The following is a 25,298-nucleotide window of genomic DNA, read 5'->3' as shown; positions in this document are numbered from 1 at the left end:
ACCATACCCGGATAATTTGTTTGTATTTTTTGTAGAGATGGAGTTTTGCCATGTTGCCCAGGCTGGTCTTGAACTTCTGAGTTCAAGTGATCCACCTGCCTCGGATTCCCAAAGTGCTAGGATTATAGGCATGAGCCACCACACCCAGTCACATTTTATCTTTAGTGGACAGTACTCCACTAGATTGTTGGCCAAGGGAGTACTGGGCCCACCATTCAAACCCATATTTGTACTTTCTTGCTAGAGTAATAGTGATGAATGAAGGGAAAATTCTGAGTAACACTGGGTTCACACATTTGAGGCAAGCAAGCCGTGTCTCATCAAATAGAAACTGCTATCACTGATCAGCTAGCAGCTCAAGGAGGAAGACTGCCCAAGGCAGCAGGGCAATTATTAATAATAATTTGTGGTACACAGCAACTGTTCAGTAAGTGTTAGACAACTCCTTTTAGGCAGTGACACTAAATACAAACAAAATCTTGAATCCCATATTTATCCCTCCTGTTTTTCTTCTTCCACTTCTAGTCACTAAAATTTAGCTATTCTGGCCAGGTGTGGTGGCTCACGCCTGTAATCCCAGCCCTTTGGGAGGCCGAGGTGGGCGAGGTCAGGAGATTGAGAACATCCTGGCTAACACGGTGAAACCCCGTCTCTACTAAAAAATATAAAAAATTAGCTTGGCGTGGTGGCGGGTGCCTGTAGTCCTGGCTACTCGCAAGGCTGAAGCAGGAGAATGGCGTGAACCTGGGAGGTGGAGCTTGCAGTGAGCCGAGTTCCCGCCACTGCACTCCAGCCTGGGCGACAGAGCGAGACTCCGTCTCAAAACAAACAAACAAAAAAAAACCAAACAACAAAAAAAATTTAGCTATTCCTATGAAATGCTTTCCCCTCTATTCCTTTTCTTCCAATCCACAGCTAATCAGTCTTGTCACCTTGCTTTTGAAAATATAGTTTTCAAATAGCTCCTAGCTTCCTTCTACCCTCTGTGTTCATTCCATTCTATATACTGTTAATAATGTCCCATGATATTTCTTTGCAGATGTAGTTCTTCGCTTAAAACCTCCATTTTCATATGAATTTCACTGAAAATTTTCACTTAGCATTCAAGGCTTTTCAAACCTTATCTCTTGGTATTCCTCCCCATAAAAAAGGAATTTAGGGAAACCAGATTGAGTTAATATATGTAAAGCACTTAGAACCATGCCTAGCCCATACTAAGAAATATATAGGTCTTAGCTATTATTATTATTGCTGACTTTTATTTGAATATGCTGTATGCATTTCTACTCCAGAACACTGCTAATTCCCTTTTCCTATTTGAGTACCTCAATCTCTAAAGGAAGGAGTGATTTAAACTATCAATGACCAGCAAGAGCCAATTGTTACTGCTGGAAAGACAACTTAAATATTCTTTCTACAATAGATAGGACCCGCAAACAAGGAACCCTAATTTACCACCAAATAACAAAATTTAAGGCTGGATGAAATAAATAAAAGATAATATTTCCTTCATTCAAGAAACAGCAAATTTATGGAATGTGTTATTTAAAGAAAAAGAAAAACCTGAAAAACATAAATGGGTTCCGGATTTAGGGCAGTTACTCTCTAACCCTGGCATATATTAGAATAACCTGGGAGCTTAAAAGACACAGTTGCCTGGGCCCAATCCCAGATTTATTGAAGGGGAAGGCCTCAGACACTTGAATTTATTTTAATGCTTCATAGGTGATTCTCATGTGCAACCACATCTGACCATCATTGGTCTACTCAAGAGAAACTTTGGTTTAGGGAGGCTGATCATGTTTGGCATATAGTTTTCTCATGTTTTTAAAATAAAGCATACTAAGAGAACTGATTAACCTACAATGACTTATGTGTTTATGAAGTGTTCTAAAAAACCAAACAAAAACCAAAGAAACAAGAAAACAAACCTTTTCAACTTGATGTAGGGTTCAGAAGATACATACATTCCAAATACCACAGTGAGCATTCATCTGAAAGTTTGCCGGTTGGTCTATTAATTAAAAAAATTCAAAACAGAATACAGATTTAACTATGTACAATATTCACAACTTACAGATTTTACAACGAAATTATACAGTTAAGTCTGTGGTGGAAAAGTTGGCATTTTGGTATATAACACTTCAGAAATTTCAAAAACAGCTTTACCTCAAAAACATTTTACACAAATTTTCCAAAGTGCTGTAGCTCACTGGCTCATTTCATCTCAACAATCCAGTTTAGCAATCCAGGTACCCAAATCTTTAGGCATGAAGTAACCGATATACTACTGAGAGACAGCACTTTTTATACAATAGCAGAGGCTGTTAGAAACATTGGGTCTTTAAAACCCTATAACAATGCCCCTTTCACCCTCCAATCCTGAGACAACAAATCCTGTAGTTCCCCCTCATCATCGCTGTCAGCATTCTCTTCTTCCTTTTTCTGCAGTTCTTTTATGGTCAGGATTTCTTTAAGTTTATTTTTTATTTCATCCTGGCGATTCCGTAGCTTTTCCACCCTTCGGTAACACTCTATCTGCTCATCGATCTCCCCAATCTGGCGGTCCAACCGTCCCTCCTCATCCTCTTCGGCAACTATGGCTTCGGAAATAGTGTTGACCTGCCTCATGGCTTTTTGGAATTCGTCCCACTCTTTGTCCATCTGATCTTTTGGGGCATCAACCTTTCGTACTCTTGCATCTACCTCAGGGTCGTCAAAAAAACCTTCCGGTAACGCTTCCGCGGTGTTTTCTCTCCTTTCCACCACTTTTTCATGTATTTCTGCTTTCTCAATTGACCCTGAATGAGGAATTATGGGGGCCTTGGGAGGATTAGTACTAAAGAAATCGTCTGGCAGCACACTACTTGTTACCTCCCGCGAAGAGGAAACTGAGTGCTCCTTGCCCTGTGCGTCGGAGAGCGGCTTGCTGGCGTCCCCCCTTTTTCTTTCTCCATCTCCTTCCTCCTCCTCTTCCTCCTCCTCCTCATCTTCATAATCGGGTAGTAAACTGAGTCCTGAAGGCTTACTGGGAGTCGCTCTAATGAACTCCTTTCCTATTTTGTCAAAGTTGGTGGGCAACGCAGATGTGGAGGGCTGTACCTGAGGCACCAAGGTGGCCTTCGCTCTCTTGACATCTTGGTCGTCTGCGTCCGGCGCTTTCCTCTTGACGGACTGAGGCGCTGAACTGGCGGACGAACCCTGGCTGGCTTCCTTCGCGCCTTTCAGGTCGGCCACTTTCTCTCGGTGCTGCTTTCCCAGGACGTGAGTCTGCCACAGGAGCTCGCTCTTAACCGGAGTGTTACACAGGGCACAACTCAGCTGCCCCAAACGGTTGTACTTCGCGAATGGAGATTCTATCCGTTTCCGATTGGTGCTCAGACGCTGCTTCTCCTTCATTAACCGCCGCAATTCTTCCTGATTTACCACTCGCTTCCCTGCTGGAGTCCGGGCGGAGGCGGAGGACGCCATCTTGGCGACCAGACCCAAAGCGATTCTGGCTTCCGTCGGGCGAGGCATGATAACGTCACTTCCTGTAAGGACGATGATTGGCCGAGGCTCAAGAGAGCGTGGCGTCGCATTGCCCTTTTTGCTCAGAATCGCGACTAAGGCTTTTTTTTTTTCTCCCTCTGAACGATTAGGCTATGGCTGCGATAAAGGCCGTGAACTCCAAGGCTGAGGTGGCGCGGGCCCAGGCAGCTTTGGCTGTCAATATATGCGCCGCCCGAGGGCTGCAGGATGTGCTGCGGACCAACTTGGGTCCTAAAGGCACCATGAAAATGTGAGACGGCAGTTGGAGCGGCCGTTAGGCGGCTGGGGGCCTGTTGGTGTCCTGGCGCCCTCTGAGGCAGCCGTCCGCGGAGCGCTGTGGATGTTCTTGCGAGCTTGATTTCCCTCGTTCTCATCCCTGCTCTGAGGGTATTTCTCGCCTGGTGCAGGTGGAGGAGAAAAGCCTCCTCTAGTAGAGGGCCCCAGGAGTGAAACTGTGGCGCTTCCCTGACGCCCCATTTGTCGTCAAGGTTCATATGCAGTTAGAAAGTCAGTTAATTTAGTGTCCCATTGGAAACAAAGCATTTAACTCCTCTGCTCTTTAAGACTGTATACCCTTGGTCCATAAATTCAACAAGTAGTTTTGTGTTTTGTATGGCAATGTATTGTAGTGGAGAGGACTCAGGCTTTGGAGCCAGGAAGGCGTGGGGTCAAATCCAAGTTCTACTTGAATACCCGGTGTCTATGGTTGTTCATATCTATTCATCTTTTCAGTATATATTAAGCACCCTTTTCTATAAACAAGAGTGAAGAAAAGAGACCAGTGAGGGCAAAAGGGTATAAGAGGAGAGACACATCTTCATAGTAATGAACAAAATAATATTAATGGTAAAATAAGTCACTTAGGTACTAGTTGCTGGGACACAGAAATGATGAAGATACAGTTTCTGTTCTTAAGGAGATGTGGTAGAGATGGATGTGGTAGAGTAGGATGTGCTAATTATATATAGATGCATATGATTATGCTGAGGAACGGGACTAATTGATGGCAGAAGGAAAAGCATCTTAAGTAACATGTTTGATCAGAGTCTTGAAAGAAGAATAAGACTTCACTAGTTGGAAGAGGGAGTAAAGGCCTGGGCAAAATAATTTCAGAAATAAGAAAGACCAATGGTGCAAATTCAACAGAAACAAAACAAAACATGGTGTATTAAGGGAACCAGAAGATTTGCTTGTGGAAAAGTAGATGAGGCAGGGAAGATATTGGGAAAGGTCAAGTATGTCATTGCTGTGTTTGGATTTTAACTTGAAAATGATGGAAAACATAAAAATCATTGGAGGACTTTTGATCAGGGAAGTGACTGAATCACGTTGCCTTTTAGAAAGAAAAATGTGTGGAGGATATATTTAAGTTTGGAGATATCCGGATGCCATCCAAAGTAGAGATAATAATAGTGGAGATGGAGAGAAGGGGGCAGATTCAAGAGATATTTAGGTAGTAGAATTGATAGAACTTGGTGATCTAATAAATGCAGGGATAAGGGAACCTAAGTTGAGTGACTGAATGAATGAAAACATTCACCAAAATAAAAACCTGCAGGAAATTTGCGAATTTGTGCTTTGTAGACTTCCAAGTATTCTTTGACCAAACCACTGTTCATAACTCATCAAGTGCTTTTATCTTTAAACCTGTAAATGGTCCATTTGGAGTGAAATCTCCATAAGCTGTCCATATGGGGAGAAATGATTCTGTGAGCTGCAAATGGTGGTAATTACCATGGCGTATTCCCATGGTACAGTGGAAGTTTTCCAAGCCCAGTTCCCTCTATTAAGGATAATGTAGTGGCAAGCACTGGGAGTGTCTTCCTACCACACAAAGTTAATATCATTCTTCTCTGAACAGGCTTGTTTCTGGTGCAGGTGACATCAGACTCACCAAAGATGGCAATGTGCTGCTCCATGAGATGGTGAGCTGATGCTGCTGACTTTAATAAACTTTAATAAGCCTTAATTAGAAGCATAGTAGAACTTGTGTATCTTTAAGCCAAGGCTGTGAGCTAAATACTGCAGTCTTGAGATATGCTGAAGACTGTTGAATTAGACCTCAATAAAAAAATTTTTTTAGCCGGGTGTGGTAGCTCACTCTTGTAATCCCAACACTTTGAGAGGCTGAGGTGGCCAAATTGCTTGAGCCCAGGAGTTCAAGACCAGACTGGGCAACATAGTGAAAACCGTCTCTACAAAAAAAAAAAAAAATTTTGCTCAGTGTGGTGGCATATGCCTATAGTCCCAGCTACTCTGGAGGCTGAGGTGAGAGGATCACTTGAGCCCAGGAGGCCAAGGCTGCAGTGAACTGAGATCGTGCCACTGCACTCCAGCCTGGGTGGCAGAGTGAAACCCTGTCTCAAAAAAAAAAAAAAAAATTTTTTTTTGGCTGTTTCCAAGTCTTTGTATACTTAGGCATACTTATAAATCAATAATATCTTTTAAGGGCGCTGCCTTATGTTCTTTGTAATTATGGAAAAATAAAAATATCCTTTGCAAATTTAATAAATGTATTCATTTTGAGATTGAATGATTTAATCTCAAATGAAATAATTTTAGAAATGTCATTGCATTCTGAAGCAAAGACTTTTATGAAATGTTCAGGCCTCATTACCTGTCACTTTTAAAATTTTGGACTTGACATTTAGGTATTGATAATACAAAACTTGTAAACTTGTAGAATGAAACTTATTTCATTTTTTAATTTTGCTACTGACCCCTAGGTTATCTTGCTTTTGGTGACCTACTTCCTTATCTCATCCTCTCTTTTTAAATCTGTTGCTTGCTTTTTTCCAGCAAATTCAACATCCAGCAGCTTCCTTGATAGCAAAAGTAGCAACAGCTCAGGATGACGTCACAGGAGATGGTACTACTTCAAATGTTCTAATTATTGGAGAGTTATTAAAACAAGCTGATCTGTACATTTCTGAGGTATTAGAATTTCACAGAGTTTATATGTTATTTTGAATGGCAAGTTATTTTTTTAACTAGTAAAATGGTTGAGTTTTAGACAGTTAATTTTGTTTTATTTAATTAATTAATTAATTAATTTTGAGATGGAGTCTCACTGTGTCACTCAGGCCGGAGTGCAGTGGCAGAATCTTGGCTCACGGCAACCTCCTTCTCCCAGGTTCAGTCAGTTCTCCTGCTTCAGCTTCCCGAGTAGCTGAGATTACAGGCATGCGCCACCATGCCCGGCTAATGTTTGTATTTTTATTAGAAACAGGGTTTCACCATCATGGCCAGCCTGGTCTTGAGCTCCTGACCTTAGGTGATCCACCTGCCTCGGCCTCCCAGAGTGCTGGGATTACAGGCGTGAGCCACCGTGCCTGGCCTAGACAGTTAATTAAGATATTCTTGGACAATTATAAATGGAAATAATAATGAACTTTGTTGGCCAAAATAATGCCTTTCATTGGAATTATATACCTCTTTTAAAAATGAAATATTTAACGGACCTAAAAAAGTAAAAAATTACTCATGTATCCATGGGTAATTAAGAAAGAAAACACCATAGATAAAGTTGAAACCAAATTATGCACCTTTATAAAACAACTGGAGAAAAATTATTGAAGGTTTTTCTTATTGTGAATTTACCTTCCTTTCTAGTTTCATTTTTTCTTTATAAATCATCTACTTCAGCCAGACTCCTCCATTCACTGGCCTCTGAAAACATCAAGTACATTTCTACCTTTCTCTAATTAAGTATCTCTTTTCTCCGTATCTGAATTTTTTCTCTCTTTCAGGGACCATTTCAGCAAAGAATAACCTGGTCAAAATGATTCTCTGTGTTTCGTTTAGTATTGGGAATTTTCTGTTAATTCAGTACTTGCTACTTAGGATGCTTTTGGCTGTAAACAACTTGACTAAAACTCACTTGAACAATAAGGAAATGATTATCTCCCATAATAGAAAATTGAGAGATAAGGCAGACTGTCAGGTTGTGTGATAACAAAATTCAGTCATCAGGTACACAGGTTGTCTCTTAGCTCTTCCACTCACATTGCTGTTTCATCCTAAGAGTATTTCCATTTTGAAAGTAAGAGGCCAGGTGAAGTGGCTCATGCCTGTAATCCCAGCACTTTGGGAGGCCGAGGCAGGTGGATCACCTGAGATCGGGAGTTCGAGACTAGCCTGACCAACATGGATAAACCCTGTCTCTGCTAAAAACACAAAATTAGCCAGGCGTGATTGCGCACGCCTGTGATTCCAGCTACTCAGGAGGCTGAGGCAGGAGAATTGCTTGAACCCGGGAGGCGGAGATTGCGGTGAGCCAAGATTGTGCCATCATAGTCTAGCCTGGGCAACAAGAGTGAAACTCCATCTCAAAAAAAAAAGGAAAGAGAAAAGAAAAAGAAAGTAAGACTGGCTGGGCACAGTGGCTCACGCTTGTCATACCAGCACTTTGGGAGGCTGAGGCAGGAGGATCACTTGAGCCCAGGAATTTGAGACCAGCCTGGGCAACATAGTGAGACCCTGTCTTTAGAAATAATAAAAAAAAATTAGGCTTGGTGGCATGCTGCATGTGGTCCTGGCTACTTGGGAGGCTGAGGCAGGAGGATTGCCTGAACCCAGGAGGTGGAGGCCACAGTAAGCCATGATTGCACCAGTGTACTCCAGCCTGGGTGACTGAGTGAGACCCAGTCTCCAAAAGAAAGAGAGAGAGAAAAGAGAGGAGAGAGAGGACAGAGGAGAGAGAAGAAAGACTGTCAGAGGAAATTAGGCAGAGGGCAAGATAAAGCCATTCAGGAGGCTTTTCTTTAGTATGATTGGGCCAACTTTAGTATTATGTCCATCCCAAGCCAGTAATAGTTTTTATGGGAATTGACTTAGACTAATAAGGATCTACTGCTTGAGCTGGGGATAAGATCAGCTTTGTCCAAAGCACAAGTGGGAGAGGGAAACCCAAACTGAATTAGGGTTGGGTTAGGAAGAAAGGAGTTTGGCAAGGGTGAGATGCTAACAGACATTATGAAACTCTGTGGCCGTACAGTGATAGAGCTGGGCACAGTATATGATAGAATCACTGAGGCTGGAGGGACGTCCTAAACTAGACTGAAGTAGTCAGGAAAAACTCTCTGGAGGAAGTAAGGCCTGGCCTAAATCTTCAGGATGAGGAGGAGTGAACCAGACAAAAGAGCAAGGGTTGAGGAGAATGGCTTTCCAGGCAGAAGGAACAACATAAGCAAAGCCACAGAGAAGACAAGCAACATGGTGTTGTATGAAGCTACAAGCATTTTGGTGTTGCTGGAATTTCAAGTGATGTGAACAGTAGTGGAGAAGAGGCTGGAGAGGGAAGTGGGAGCCAGATCAGAGGGCATGTAGTATGCTAACCAAGAAGCTTAGATTTCATCCAGTGGTATTACAGACCAAACATAGAAATATACTAATGACTGATATGGTCAGGTTGGCATTTTAAGTATTTGGGGGATGGTTTTAAGGGAGTCTGGACCAGAGGTTTTCATGGTAGTCTGGATGAGAGATTGTGGGGTCCTAGCTTGAAGACATTTTTGAAAATGGTTAATAACATAGGCTCTAAAGTCAGGTCTCATGGGTTTAAACAACCTGGTTTCACTTCTTATTATCTTGGTGATCTAAGACAAATTACATTATCCGTTTAAGCCTCGGTCTTCTCATCTGTGAAACAGGAAAAATAATAATACCCACTTCATAATGTGGCTAGAGAATTAAATAACTTGTGTAAAACTCTTAGTCATGTCCAGCACAAATACTCAATGTCAACTTTTAAAGATTATTAAGGATTGATGTAAAGAAAAGAAGTAAGGGAATGAATTAGACCAAGTGCTAGCTTTCACAAAGTTTGTGTATTATTTTATGGAACAAAAAATACTATTAAAATATTTTGTCATAATTTTAGACCTATAGAAAAGTTGCAAGCATACTACAAAGAATTCCTGTATACTTTTTACCCAGATTCTTCAAGTATTTTCATTTCTCTCATTCCCTGCCTGCCCTGTTCTCTTCCTTAGTATCAGTGTACATATTCTTTTCTAAACTGTATGTTGCAGACATGATCTAAATATTTTAGTGTATATTTTTTAAAACCAGGGAATTATATAATTGCAGTATAGTTATAAAAACCAGGAAATTAATAATAACATTAACACATTGATACATTACTGTTATCTAATCTGCATTCTATTCAAATTTCACCACTTGTATTAATAGTGTTCTTTATAGAAAAAAAGATCTAAGTTCATGCATTGCACTCAGTTGTCGTGTTCCTTTAGTATCCTTTAAGCTAGACTAGTTCCTGAGCTGCCTTTTATGCTTCATGATATTGCTACTTTTAAGGAGTACCAGCCGTTTATTTTGTAGAAAGTCCCTCAGTGTGGATTTGCCCATTTCCTCAATTAAACTTAGGTTACAGATTGTTGGCCAGAATACCATAGAACTGTTGTGTTCTACTGAATGTGTCATATCAGCAGGCATGTGATGCCTGTCTGTCTCATTATCGTGATGTTAACTTTGATCACTTGGTGAAGTGGTAGACACCACAGTGTTCTGTCTGCCACTTTTCCCCAATTCAGTGGTGGTTCTTTTCCTCTGCATTGAAAGGAATCTTTTTATGTGTGCCCATTCAGAAGGGCACCACATAACAACAATGTAGTCATAATTTTTGGAAGTAAAAAGGACTTCTGTAATTTTTTATACTAGACTTGAAGCTTTACTGTTAAGTTTGAGATTATTTCAAGTATGAAGCACTAAAATGACTTATAAATTATGTACACTTATATTTCATGGCATTAATGTGAGTAACTTTTTTTGGAAATAATAATCAGACAGGTTGGTTACTTTTACATTGGGTAACTTATTTTATAATTTATAATTTTATGTTCATGTAACAGGGCCTGCACCCTAGAATAATAGCTGAAGGATTTGAAGCTGCAAAGATAAAAGCACTTGAAGTTTTGGAGGAAGTTAAAGTGACAAAGGAGATGAAAAGAAAAATCCTCTTAGATGTAGCTAGAACATCACTACAAACTAAAGTTCATGCTGAACTAGCTGATGTGTTAACAGAGGTATGTTATTAAACTTTTGCATTCAGAACAAATATAGCCTAATGCATGGTGATATTTTTCTTTTTCTGTAAGATAATCAAGTATTTCATGTGGTTTTTTGGACATAAAATATGGAAGACAGACAATTATTGTATAGGCCTAACTGTAGATTAGATTTGACTGGTCAGAACAGTATTCGTAATTTTCAGAAGTATCATACTAGACCTTTTTATTTATTTATTTATTATTATTATACTTTAGGTATATCTCCCAATGCTATCCCTCCCCCCTCCCCCCACCCCACAACAGTCCCCAGAGTGTGATGTTCCCCTTCCTGTGTCCATGTGTTCTCATTGTTCAATTCCCACCTATGAGTGAGAATATGCGGTGTTTGGTTTTTTGTTCTTGCGATAGTTTACTGAGAATGATGATTTCCAATTTCATCCATGTCCCTACAAAGGACATGAACTCATCATTTTTTATGGCTGCATAGTATTCCATGGTGTATATGTGCCACATTTTCTTAATCCAGTCTATCATTGTTGGACATTTGGGTTGGTTCCAAGTCTTTGCTATTGTGAATAATGCCGCAATAAACATACGTGTGCATGTGTCTTTATAGCAGCATGATTTACAGTCCTTTGGGTATATACCCAGTAATGGGATGGCTGGGTCAAATGGAATTTCTAGTTCTAGATCCCTTTGGAATTGCCACACTGACTTCCACAATGGTTGAACTAGTTTACAGTCCCACCAACAGTGTAAAAGTGTTCCTATTTCTCCACATCCTCTCCAGCACCTGTTGTTTCCTGACTTTTTAATGATTGCCATTCTAACTGGTGTGAGATGGTATCTCATTGTGGTTTTGATTTGCATTTCTCTGATGGCCAGTGATGTTGAGCATTTTTTCATGTGTTTTTTGGCTGCATAAATGTCTTCTTTTGAGAAATGTCTGTTCATGTCCTTCGCCCACTTTTTGATGGGGTTGTTTGTTTTTTTCTTGTAAATTTGTTTGAGTTCCTTGTAGATTCTGGATATTAGCCCTTTGTCAGATGAATAGGTTGCAAAAATTTTCTCCCATTTTGTAGGTTGCCTGTTCACTCTGATGGTAGTTTCTTTTGCTGTGCAGAAGCTCTTGAGTTTAATTAGATCCCATTTGTCAATTTTGGCTTCTGTTGCCATTGCTTTTGGTGTTTTAGACATGAATTCCTTGCCCATGCCTATGTCCTGAATGGTAATGCCTAGGTTTTCTTCTAGGGTTTTTATGGTTTTAGGTCTAACGTTTAAGTCTTTAATCCATCTTGAATTGATTTTTGTATAAGGTGTAAGGAAGGGATCCAGTTTCAGCTTTCTACATATGGCTAGCCAGTTTTCCCAGCACCATTTATTAAATAGGGAATCCTTTCCCCATTGCTTGTTTTTCTCAGATTTGTCAAAGATCAGATAGTTGTAGATATGTGGCGTTATTTCTGAGGGCTCTGTTCTGTTCCATTGATCTATATCTCTGTTTTGGTACCAGTACCATGCTGTTTTTGTTACTGTAACCTTGTAGTATAGTTTGAAGTCAGGTAGTGTGATGCCTCCAGCTTTGTTCTTTTGGCTTAGGATTGACTTGGCGATGCGGGCTCTTTTTTGGTTCCATATGAACTTTAAAGTAGTTTTTTCCAATTCTGTGAAGAAAGTCATTGGTAGCTTGATGGGGGTGGCATTGAATCTATAAATTACCTTGGGCAGTATGGCCATTTTCATGATATTGATTCTTCCTACCCATGAGCATGGAATGTTTTTCCATTTGTTTGTATCCTCTTTTATTTCCTTGAGCAGTGGTTTGTAGTTCTCCTCGAAGAGGTCCTTCACATCTCTTGTAAGTTGGATTCCTAGGTATTCTCTTTGAAGCAATTGTGAATGGGAGTTCACTCATGATTTGGCTCTTTGTCTGTTGTTGGTGTATAAAAATGCTTGTGATTTTTGTACACTGATTTTGTATCCTGAGACTTTGCTGAAGTTGCTTATCATCTTAAGGAGATTTTGGGCTGAGACAATGGGGTTTTCTAGATATACCATCATGTCGTTTGCAAACAGGGACAATTTGACTTCCTCTTTTCCTAATTGAATACCCTTTATTTCCTTCTCCTGCCTAATTGCCCTGGCCAGAACTTCCAACACTATGTTGAATAGGAGTGGTGAGAGAGGGCATCCCTGTCTTGTGCCAGTTTTCAAAGGGAATGCTTCCAGTTTTTGCCCATTCAGTATGATATTGGCTGTGGGTTTGTCATAGATAGCTCCTATTATTTTGAGATATGTCCCATCAATACCTAATTTATTGAGAGTTTTTAGCATGAAGGGTTGTTGAATTTTGTCAAAGGCCTTTTCTGCATCTATTGAGATAATCATGTGGTTTTTGTCTTTGGTTCTGTTTATATGCTGGATTACATTTATTGATTTGCATATATTGAACCAGCCTTTCATCCCAGGGATGAAGCCCACTTGATCATGGTGGATAAGCTTTTTGATGTGCTGCTGGATTCGGTTTGCCAGTATTTTATTGAGGATTTTTGCATCAATGTTCATCAAGGATATTGGTCTAAAATTCTCTTTTTTGGTTGTGTCTCTGCCAGGCTTTGGTATCAGGATGATGCTGGCCTCATAAAATGAGTTAGGGAGGATTCCCTCTTTTTCTATTGATTGGAATAGTTTCAGAAGGAATGGTACCAGTTCCTCCTTGTACCTCTGGTAGAATTCGGCTGTGAATCCATCTGGTCCTGGACTCTTTTTGATTGGTAAGCTATTGATTATTGCCACAATTTCAGCTCCTGTTATTGGTCTATTCAGAGATTCAACTTCTTCCTGGTTTAGTCTTGGGAGAGTGTATGTGTTGAGGAATTTATCCATTTCTTCTAGATTTTCTAGTTTATTTGCATAGAGGTGTTTGTAATATTCTCTGATGGTAGTTTGTATTTCTGTGGGATCGGTGGTGATATCCCCTTTATCATTTTTTTATTGCATCTATTTGATTCTTCTCTCTTTTTTCTTTATTAGTCTTGCTAGCGGTCTATCAATTTTGTTGATCCTTTCAAAAAACCAGCTCCGCCTTTTTTTAAATGTGACTTGAAAGTTGGGAGAGGTTTGGCTGCCTGCAGATCATCTCCTGTGGAAGCTCTTGAATAGTATACTGGTCTTTTTAAACCTAGAGGTCCATATTTTATTATGTGAGATGACACACAAGATAGTTGTTTTAGCAGTGTACCTTGTAGATAAGGTTACCAATATAATGAAATGTGATATATTAATATATTAATATTCACATATTGGAAATGTATGTTTGTTTATTTATTTCTTTTATTAATTTTTTTGAGACAGAGTCTTACTCTGTCACTCAAGCTGGAGTGCAATGTCATGATCTCAGCTCACTGCAACCCCCGTCTCCCAGGTTCAAACGATTCTCCTACCTCAGCCTCCCGATTAGCTGGGATTACAGGCGCGTGCCACCACGCCCGGCTAATTTCTGTATTTTTAGTAGAGATGGGGTCTCACTATGTTACCTAAGCTTGTCTTGAACTCCTGACCTCAAATGATCCACCCGCCTCGGGCTTCCAAAGTGCTGGGATTACAGGCGTGAAGTCACCACATCTGGCCAGTGTTTTGTTTATTTCTAAAGGTAGAATATATGTTATATAGGCTGGGCACGGTGGCTCATGCTTGTAATCCCAGCACTTTAGGAGGCTGAGGTGGGAAGACGACCTGAGGTCAGGAGTTTGAGACCAGCCTGGCCAACATGGTGAAATCCTGTCTCTACTCAAAATACAAAAATTAGCTGGGCATGGTAGCAGGCACCTGTAATCCCAGCTACTTGGGAGGCTAAGGCAGGAGAATCACTCTGGGAGGGAGGGGGAGGTTGCAGTGAGCTGAGATCATGCCACTGCACTCTAGCCTGGGTGACAGAGTGAAACTTTGTCTCAAAAAAATATATGTATATTTTATATAAAGACAAGATTGGCTGGATATTTTGGGAAGGCTTTTATCAGGTGGCAATGATTTGATATCATTATTATTTTTCAGCTTTGTAATTTCTGAAACTTGAATACGTTTGTTTACCAGGAAGAATGATAAATTCTTAGGAAACAAATTCGCAAGACATTGACATACAAAGCAGAATACTATCTTAATAATTTACTTTGAGAACTACAAATGCCAAATGTACTGGAATACTTGAGTTGTTTCTGGTCGATTCTCCTTACTGTTAAAAAAAACAACTTGGGAAATCAGATTATGATCAGACAATTTCTTGATGAGCAGAATCAGAAGAAAGGCTCTGCTGTGTTTTCTGCTGTTAGAGTACTTCGATGGCCCCAACTCTTCATGCTGCTAGGGCACCCATTCTGTTTTAGAGTTACAGAAACAGTGATATTCTCACTATCCAATGGCCTTTGTCCTATTTGTTATTTGCCTCTAAAATAAAATATTATGTTACCTCAGGCATAGTTTTCTAAGATACAGTTTTTTTCTGCTTTATGTATATTTTAGGGTAGTTATAACTTAGCTCTTAATTTCTGCAGTTAATTATTTTTATATCATTTTCTGAGCTAAGCAATAAGATGTGTTGTGCTATGCTTCTTAAATTGTATATCCCTGGTCATATGTGACAGAATAAATGAGACGTATCTTTCTGGAGTGTCAATTTTACTTTACAATTTTGGGGGAAAACATTATTTTTACATTGAGATAAACATATTATGGGATGACATGGAAACTTTTCATGATAAAACATGAGACTTTAACATTTCCTGTTATTATAGCCAGCAAATTGGAGCTATTACCTTAGATTACTTTTCCTTCTTTTCCATTAAGGTGTCCTTTGGTGGAAAAGTTTGGATAGTCTTGGTATGATAGAAAGAGTAGTCGCTGGGCAGTTAAGGAGCCCTGAATTCTAGTCCTGGCCCTGTTACTAGCTGTTAGATCTTATTTAAAAACTGTGACTTCTTAAGGTCTTATCTCAGTTGCCTTATATGTAAAATAAAAGGTTTGGACCTAATGATCTCTGAAGTTTCTTTAGACTCTAAAGTGTCTGTTGGCATTGGCTATTGTTAGCGTCCATAGTAAAGTGGCACATATTGGTCTTGCCCTAGGTTTTGAATCCTGAAGGCTTTTATCTCCTTAGTCTGGTGATAGATTGTTTGGGCCCTTGGTTTATTTTAGTAGTCCAAATAACTTAACTGTTCTCATTCATTTCTCTTTCAGGCTGTGGTGGATTCTGTTTTGGCTGTTAGAAGACCAGGTTACTCTATTGATCTCTTCATGGTAGAAATAATGGAGATGAAGCATAAATTAGGAACAGATACAAAGTAAATTACATAAGCTTTGACAACATATGGGTTCTAGAATTTTTTAAAGATATTCTTTTATTAAATTCATTACTTACTTTTATTCAACATAAATATATTCATTCAACATATATTAAGTCACTGCTCTAGGTAATGGGAATGAGAGTAAACAGAACAGAATTTCTTTCCCCAAGAAGCTTATGTTTCTAATTGAAATAGAAAAAAAATCATGTGTGTGATTTTATAGTGGACAGGGAAGACTACTCTGATAAGAACCTGGAGAGCTAAGAGGTCTCTGAAGAAACAAGGGAGCTAGCCATGTGCACATCTGGAACAAGAGGGTTCTAAGCAGAAGGAATGACCTCTGAAAAGGTCCTAAGGCAGAGGTGTGACTAGGTTGTTACAGTGTACCTGGAGCAAAGGAGAGGAGGTGAGGCAAAAGGGACCAGATTATGGAGTACCATGTTGATTTTGGATTTACTCTTTTAAAACTTTGTATTATAGAAAATTGTGAACATATATAGAGAGAACAGAATAGGGAACTTCCACACACCTGTTAGCTATCTTTATCAATTTCCAGCATATGAAGCGATCTTATTTCAACCATACCCTTCCCTCTTTCCCCCTCCCACCCAGGATTATTTTGAAGCAAATCCAGATATCATATACCACCTGTAAATATCATATAATCCATAAAACATAAACCCCCTGCTTTTACCTAATATATCCACAAAACATTATAACACCTTAAAAATGAATAACTCATTAATACTATCACATTTCCAGTTTATAGTCTAACAGTTGTCTCAGATTTTTTTCAGTTTTGTTTGGATTAAGATCTACACACAGTCTGTATACTGCACTTAGGTGATATCTCTTTTAAGTCTCTGTTAATTTGTTAATTTGTAGGTTCTTTCTTCCTCTCATTGTTTTTCACCTTGATAATTATTTTGGAAAAGTCTGATTATTTGTCTTGAAGAGTTTTTGTGGGAAGATTTTTGATTACTCATGCAATTTTCTTCTTCTTCTTCTTCTTTTTCTTTTTTTTTTTGAGATGGAGTCTCACTCTGTCCCCCAGGCTGGAGTGCAATGGTGTGATCTTGGCTCACTGCAATCTCTGCCTACTGGGTTCAAGTGATTCCCTTGCCTCAGCCTCCTGAGTAGCTGGGACTACAGGTGTGCGGCACCACACTCGGCTACTTTTTTGTATTTTAGTAGAAACGGGGTTTCACCGTGTTGGCCAGGCTGGTCTCGAGCTCCTGACCTTGTGATCCACCCACCCTGGCCTTCCAAAGTGCTGGGATTAAAGGCATGAGCCACCGCACCTGGCCCCACTCATGCAATTTTCTTAATGGCTATAGGACTAGTTAGGTTTTCTACTAATTTTTTGAATCATTTTGGTAAGTAATGTTTTCTTAGAAATTTGTCCATTTTGTTTAACTCTGAAATTTTTGGTATAAAATGTTCATAAATATCCTTATTGGCATAAAATTTTTATAAGGATCCTGTTTGCAGGCTCTGTAGTGGTATCACCATTTATTTCTGGTGTTATTTGTGCCTTTCTTTCCTTTTTTTGATAATTTTTTCCCAGAGGTTTGTTTTTGTTTCACAGTGTCTTTCTCTTTATTATTTAATTTACTTTTTTGGAATTTTGTGGGGACTTTTTTGCTGCTTCTGTTTTATTGTGATAGCTACTTAGGTTATTAATTTTCAGTCTCCTGCTTTTGAATACAGTACTTAAGACCTTAAATTTTTCTTGAAGTACTATTCAGCTGCATCCTTCAAGTTTTTATATGTAATCTTATAATTTTTATTCAGTTTAAAATATTTTCTAATTTCAACTAGAAGTGTGTTTCTTAACATGGGGAAATTTTAGTTATCTTATTACTGATACCTAGCTTAATTACATTGTGGTCAGAGAATATGCTCTGAGATTTTTGCTCCTTTGAAACTTGTTGACACTTGCTTTATGGCTCAGTGTATAGTCAGCTTTTGTTATGTTAATGTTTCATGTACTTGAAAATAATGTATACTGCAGTTGGTAGGTACGATTTTATATACATGTCCATTAAGATCAAGGTATCCTGTTAATCCTGTTGTTCAGAACTTCTATATGCTTATTGATGTTTTGACTGCTTATTCTGTCAATTACTGAGTGAAATGTATAAATATCTTTCAATATTATTGTGTACCTGTTTATATTTTACTTTAGTTTTGAGAGTTTTGCTTTATATATCTTGAGACAATCTTTTTAGATGCATAGTTTTTAAACTGTTACATATTTCCTGGTGCATTGAACTTTTGTACTGATATGAAGTGACTTTTTTCTAGTAATGTCTTTAAAAGTATAATTTATCTGATATTGATAATTATATTTAAAACATCTTTACATGTTAAAAGCTGTTGTACCAGCTAGCTAGCTTCCTTCCTTCCTTCCTTCCTTTCCCTCCCTCCCTTCCTCCTTCCCTCCCTCCCTCCCTCCCTTTCCTTTCCTTTCTTTCTTTTTTTTTTTTGAGATGGTGTTTCTCTCTTGTTGCCTAGGCTGGAGTGCAATGGTGTGATCTCGGCTCACCGCAACCTCTGCCTCCCGGGTTCAAGCGATTCTTCTGCCTCAGCCTCCCTAGTAGCTGGGATTATAGGCATGCGCCACCATGCCCAGCTAATTTTGTATTTTTTTTAGTAGAGATGGGGTTTCTCCATGTTGGTCCGGCTGGTCTTGAACTCCCAACCTCAGGCGATCCACTCACCTCTGCCTCCCAAAGTGCTGGGATTATAGGCATGAGCCACCGTGCCCAGCCTTTTCTTTTCTTTTCTATTCTTTTCTCCTTTTCTTTTCTTTTTTCTTTTCTCTTCTCTTCTCTTCTCTTCTCTTCTCTTCTCTTCTCTTCTCTTCTCTTCTCTTCTCTTCTCTTCTCCTCTCCTCTCCTCTCCTCTCCTCTCCTCTCCCCTCCCCTCCCCTCCCCTCCCCTCCCCTCCCCTCCCCTCCCCTCCCCTCCCCTCCCCTCCCCTCCCCTCCCCTCCCCTCCCCTCCCCTCCCCTCCCCTCCCCTCCCCTCCCCTCCCCTCCCCTCCCCTCCCCTCCCCTTCCTTTCCTTTCCTTTCCTTTTTTTTTCTGAGACAGGGTCTTGCTCTGTCACCCAGGCTAGAGGGCAGTGGCACAATTACAGCTCACTGCAGCCTTGACCACCTGGGCTCAAGTGATCCTCCCACCTTAGCCTCTTGAGTAGCTGGGACCACAGATATGCACCACCATGTCTGGCTAATTTTTGTATTTTTTGTCAAGACAGGGTTTTGCCATGTTGCCCAGGCTGGTCTCAAATTCCTGAGCTGAAGGGATCCACCCGCTTGGCCTCCCAAAGTGCTGTGATTACAGAACAGAATGAGCCACCATGCCAGGTCCATCCAGTTTTTTTTTTTTTTTAGAGATGGAGTTTCACTCTTGTTACCCAGGCTGGAGTGCAATGGCGTGATCTTGGCTCACTGCAGTCTCTGCCTCCTGGGTTCAAGTGATTCCCCTGCCTTAGCCTCCCAAGTAGCTGGTATTGCAGGCATGTGCCACCACATTCAGCTAATTTTGTATTTTTAGTAGAGATGGGGTTTCACCATGTTGGTCAGGCTGGTCTCAAACTCCTGACCTCAAGTGATCCACCCTCCTCGGCCTCCCAAAGTGCTGGGATTACAGGCATGAGCCACTGTGCCCGGCCCAGTTTTCTTTTAATTAGTATTTGCCTGTCATATCTTTGTGTATGTTTTTACTTTCAGTCTTTCTCTCTTTACATGATTTTTTGTGTCATATAGGTAGATTAAAATATTAAATCTGATAATCTTTGTTAACAGGAGCATTTAATCCTTTATATTTAAAACAGTTATGGATATATTTGATTTAAAATTTACCATCTTAACAGTGAACTTTGGGGACCCCAGGGGGAAGGATGGGAGGAGGATGAGGGATAAAAGACTACACATTGGGTAGAGTGTACACTGCTTGGGTAATGGGTGTACCGATATCTAGGAAATCACCACTAAAGAACTTAGTTATGTAACCGAACACCACCGGTTCCCCAAAAAGCTATTACAATAAAAAAAAGCAAATTAAAAAGTTTTCCATCTTGTTTTATACTTTCTACTTATCCTTACTTATTTTTCTTTTTTTTTTTTGGAGGTGGAGTGTCACTCTGTCACCAGGCTGGAGTGCAGTGGCTTGATCTCAGCTCACTGCAACTTCCGCCTCCCAGGTTCAAGTGATTCCCTCAGCCTTCCGAGTAGCTGGGACTACAGGCGTGCACCACCACACCCATCTAATTTTTTGTATTTTAGTAGAGACGTGGTTTCACCATGTTGGCCAGGCTGGTTTTGAACTCCTGACATCAAGCAATCCACCTACCTCGGCCTCCCAAAGTGCTGGGATTACAGGTGTGAGCCACCGCGCCCAGCCATCTATGTAGCTTTTTCATCTCAGCCTTCCGTTTGGGATTGCTTTTCTTCTGCCTAAAGTTCATCCTGTAGATTTTCCTTAGTGATAGTTTGTTGGAGGCATACTTTCAGTTTTTCTTTGCCTGAAAATGCCTTTATCTTTATTCTTTGGTACTTTCATTGTGTGTTTACTAGGTTGGCAGTTAGTTTCTTTCAGTTGATTAAAGATATTGTTCTGTTGATTTCTAGCTTTCATTATTGCTGTACAGAAATTAGCCATGAGTCCTTTATAGCCACGAGTCCTTTATTTACCTAGGTGATTTTAAGATATTTCTCTTTGTCTTTGGTGTTGTATACTTTTACTCTGATGTAGCTAGGTATGGATTTCTTTTTGTTTATTCTGGTTGGCATTTTCTGGCTTTTTGAGTGCTATCGTTTATCTGATTCTGGAAAATTTCCATCCATTATCTGTTTAAACATTTCTTTTGTTCATCCCTTCTTCTCCTTCTCCAGTTGAATATATGCTTGATGTTCTTAATTTAGTTTTTTATGTACTTTTTGTCTTGCTGTCTTTTGTGTTGCATTCTGGATAATTTCTAGTGATATATTTTTGTTGTTTGCTAATTTTCTCTTAAACAATGTCTACTGTACTTTAAAACCAATCCCTTGATTTAAAAATAAACTTTCTAATGAAGTGTAACACACACTGAAAAATGCAACTATCATAGCAATATGGCTTGATTAATTTTCCAAATATATCTGTGTAATCAGCACTCTTACAAGAAACAGAACTACTAGTACCTTAAAAGCCCCTCTTTTGCTTCCTTTCAGCCATATTTCTTCTAGAGTAATCTGAATTTCTGCAGCATAGATTGTTATATGTTTTGTACTTGTATAAGGAATCATAAGGTAGGTACTCTTTGTTTCTGACCTTTTTCATTTAGCATTGTTTGTGAGACTCATTTGTATTTTTGTGTGATTAGTAGATTGGTCATTCTCTTTGCTATTTAGTATTTTCTTGTGTTAATATACCACAGTTTATTCATTCTGCTGTTGATTGGCATTTAGGTAGTTTGCATTTTTTACCTATTATTAATAGTGCTGCTATAAACATTGTAATATTCTTTTATTAGACATATGGATGTATGTCTGTTGTTTTCTTGAATTTTTTTATATCTGTGTGTATACGTGTGGATGTCCTTATTTACTGTTTATAGAAGTTCTATTTGGTTCTTTCTTAATTCTGCCACATGACCTTTTATGGTGTTCTATCCCTTGCAAATCTTTCCAAACTTGCCCTTTTTTCTTTCTTGAAACATATGTTTAATATGTTCGTGTTTGATAATTATAATATCTAAAGTTTTGACTTGTCCCTTTCTGGTGTTTATTATATTTTACTGGTTCTCACTCATCATGCTTTGTGTTCATATGTGCCATTCATTGTGCTTGAAAAACGTATTGGTAGAAATAATTTGAGACCTAGAATGAAGCTGCCTTTCTGCAGAGAGGATTTGCATTTGTTGCCTCCCTAGGGACTACTTTAAATTAAATTCACAGCTTGAGGTTTTTGGGAATAGCCATTTGATATGAATTCCAACTGTAAGTCCATGTGAGGGCTGATTATTTCTAGCTCTTCCTTCTGGATAATCTTGAGTATGTAGCCCTTTGTGGTTCCAACTTAATGTGAAGAGGGTCTCCTGTAAACACTCCACCTTGGATGAGCTCTGGGCTTTTAATTCTGTTTTCTTCTCATTGTGAAGACATTGAAACCGAAGTTCAGATTTGCCTGGATTGTCAAATGACTTTAAGATAAAAGAACCTACTGTTCCTGCAGTTCTCTACTTACCTGTTGGAGTTTCTGTTTTATTTCAGTTTTGGCCTCGTGATTATATACTATCTTATAGCTCTTCAATGTTGCTAAGGTTTTTTTGCTTTTAAGCCAGCATGTTTAGTTGTTTTTGATAGTAGGACTGATCTCAGTTAGCCTACTATTGCTGAGGATAACAAGTTCTTGATTTATACTTCAGAAGGTTATCTGTGGTTTTTGTGTGGGGAATACACACAAAACGGCTGATTGGGAGGTAAAAGAGGCCCAAGGGCAGAAACCAGAGACCAGTTAGGAAAGTTGGTATAGTACAAGTGAGAAATGAAAATGGTTTGGATTAGGGTGTACTTAGAAGGAAAGGGCAATAGGATTTGTTGACGGTTCAACATAGGACATGACAGAAACAGAGCGGTCAGAGATCTCTCTTGGGCTTTTTCATGATCAGCAGGAAAAGTGGAGGTGCTGTTTCTTGAGATGGAGAAGACTAGGAGGAGCAGATCTGGGGAGATAAATCAAGAGTTCAGTTTGAGAATGTTATATTTGAGGTACCTATTAGACATCCATGTGGAGATGTTGAGTAGGAATTTGGAGAGATGTGTCTGGAGTTCAGACTAGAGGTCTGCACTAGAAGTATGTATTTGAGAATCATTAGTGTATAAATGACTTAAAGCCATGAGTTAATGAGACCATCTGGGAAGTGAATATAGTAAAGGAATATAGTTTAAAGCATGATCCCTGGGAACTTGGATGTTTAGAGTTTGAAAAGATGAGGTGGATTCAGCAAAAGGGAGTGAGAAGGGGACAGTCAAGGAGGCATTAAAGCCAAGGGAGAGTGGTGTCCCAGAAGCCAAAAGAATAAAGTATTTCAAGGAGACAATAATCAGCTGTGTCATATGCTGCTGAAAATTTGAGTACATTGCTGTGAACTGGGAGTTGATTGTTATATTTGGAAAACATTTACTTTTTTTTTCTTTTCTGAGACGGAGTCTCACTCTGTCGCCCAGGCTGGAGTCCAGTGGCGCGATTGCGGCTCACTGCAAGCTCTGCCTTCTGGGCTTACGCCATTCTCCTGCCTCAGCCTCCCGAGTAGCTGGGACTACAGGCGCCTGCCACCAGGCCCAGCTAATTTTTTGTATTTTTAGTAGAGACGGTGTTTCACTGTGTTAGCCAGGATGGTCTCGATCTCCTGACCTCGTGATCTGCCTGCCTCGGCCTCCCAAAGTGCTAGGATTACAGGCGTGAGCCACCGCGCCTGGCCGGAAGACATTTACTTTTTTAGTGGCTTTAATGAGAGCTGATTGAATAAAGAGGTGGAAATAAAAGTCAGATTGAAGGTGGCTCAAGAGAGAATGGTAACTGAGAGAAGTGTAGTTATAAAGGAGAACAGAGAAATGGGGCAGTAGCTAGAAGGGAATATGGGAATGGGGCTGAGGGAGAAGGATTTTTTGTATTAATGATAGGAATTGTTACTGCAAGTTTGCATGCTGATAAGGATGGTTCTTTAGTTGAGAAGAATTGATATGGGGGACTAGGGGACAGTGCAAGAACAGAGAGGGAAATGGAATCCAGTACACAAGTAGAGAGGCTACCCATAGAGAGGAACATGGACAGCTCATTCATAGTAGTAGGAGCTTCGGGTTCAGGTGCAAGTGGATTGGTAGAGGTAGTCATGGGACAATGTTTCTATTTTCTCAAAGAAACAATGTCATTTGCTGACAGTAGGGAGGGAGGAAAGTGAAGGAGGCTTGAAAAGTGAGGAATGTTGAACATAGTGTTTTTGTTTCTTTCTAGATATATTTACATTCTGTTAAGAGATGGAGTAATCTAGTTAAAGTAAAATTTTGAAAACTTCCTTATAGTTATGTTGAACTAAAATAGTTTAAAAATATATGACAAAAATTAGTGATAAAGGATTCATAAGTAGAAATTCCATCCCCTAAATGTTTTGTAAATGAATTGTATAAAGTTATAAAAATATTGACTCTTGAAAGATTATTTGGAAAACAGAAAGAAACACCTCCTTTCCAAATCATCTATATTCCTACTACCCATGCATAACCCCTACTCTTAGGTCCCTCCCATTTTTTTTCTTTTTAATACCAAGTTGGTTTTTTTTAAATTAATTAATTAATTTATATTTTTATTATACTTTAAGTTTTAGGGTACATGTGCACAACGTGCAGGTTTATTACATATGTATGCATGTGCCATGTTGGTGTGCTGCACCCATTAACTCATCATTTAACATTAGGTATATCTCCTAATGCTATCCCTCCCCCCTTCTCCCACCCCACAACAGGCACCGGTGTGTGATGTTCCCCTTCCTTGTTTGTTGTTAAAAAGAACAGTTATAGTCATGCTTCATATGCAATTTGTCATTCTATGCTTATCAGCTAGCCCTATAAATATTTTTCCATGTTATTACATACTTTTTATAACCATCAGATAGTTGGGTCATTGTTTGCTGAATAATACCCTATTGTTGGACATTTAGGTTAACAATTTTTAGTTGTTCCATATAATCATTTTGAATAAACGTTCCTAAGAAACTCATTGTATACATACCTTTCATTACTTGATAAGCTGTGTCATATTTTTGAATCACATAACTTAGAAAATAATTCTGGCTTGACTTTTTATTGTGACTTCATAGTCACACTGTGTTAAAGTAGATTCTCTTTCCTAATTTTACTAATTATATGTTAGGTTTAAAGTCAATGCAAGGAGGTGGGTGAGGTGGTGCACTCCTTTAGTCCCAGCTACTTGGGAGGCTGAGGCAGGAGGATTGCTTGAGCCCAGGAGTTCAAGACCAGCCTGGACATCATAGCAAGACCCCATCTCTGAAAACAAAAAACAAAAACACCAAAAACTGTTAAAATTGGTACAAGGAAACAATGTGTGTCCTGGAAGTATTGATGTAACTTTAATAGTATAATGATAATTTTATACCAAATTTTAGAGTATATATTCAAAGTAAGAAACATTAATATTTTTAATAGGTTGATCCAAGGATTAGTTTTGGATCATGGTGCCCGTCATCCAGATATGAAGAAGCGAGTAGAAGATGCGTTTATCCTTATTTGCAACGTTTCACTGGAATATGAAAAAACGTATGTGTTACTTTCTCGTTATAACTTTTGAATTTTTTTTTTCTAAAGGTGTTTTAAAATCTCTTTTTCCTTCC

The 25,298-nt window shown here is 39.3% G+C and overlaps 2 protein-coding genes across 7 annotated transcripts in view; one reads left to right on the top strand and one right to left on the bottom strand.

The window, feature by feature from the left end:
- The window catches only part of CCT6B (chaperonin containing TCP1 subunit 6B), a 57,132-nt gene that overhangs the window by 17,004 nt on the left and 14,830 nt on the right, over window positions 1-25,298 (top strand). For 2 of the 6 annotated variants that reach the window (XM_054536657.2, XM_054536656.2), the window contains exons 2-4: window positions 10,404-10,577; window positions 15,795-15,898; window positions 25,114-25,224. In XM_054536657.2, coding sequence (XP_054392632.1) covers window positions 10,494-10,577; window positions 15,795-15,898; window positions 25,114-25,224 — 299 coding nt within the window. In that variant the 5' untranslated portion in view covers window positions 10,404-10,493. The other 4 variants (XM_054536653.2, XM_054536655.2, XM_009251510.4 and 1 more) reach the window with 4 other exon arrangements.
- Window positions 1,996-3,515, bottom strand: ZNF830 (zinc finger protein 830). The gene has a single exon (XM_002827254.4). The coding sequence runs from the start codon at window positions 3,469-3,471 to the stop codon at window positions 2,353-2,355; it is 1,119 nt and encodes a 372-aa protein (XP_002827300.2). The 5' UTR covers window positions 3,472-3,515; the 3' UTR covers window positions 1,996-2,352.

Source organism: Pongo abelii, chromosome 19, assembly GCF_028885655.2.
Source record: "Pongo abelii isolate AG06213 chromosome 19, NHGRI_mPonAbe1-v2.0_pri, whole genome shotgun sequence".
NCBI lineage: Eukaryota > Metazoa > Chordata > Mammalia > Primates > Hominidae > Pongo > Pongo abelii.
This window is presented reverse-complemented; position numbering and strand designations above follow the sequence as displayed.

What these genes read in the sequence shown, in the direction of transcription:
- ZNF830 (XM_002827254.4), bottom strand. Translation starts at nt 3,471, where the DNA reads ATGGCGTCCTCCGCCTCCGCCCGGACTCCAGCAGGGAAGCGAGTGGTA.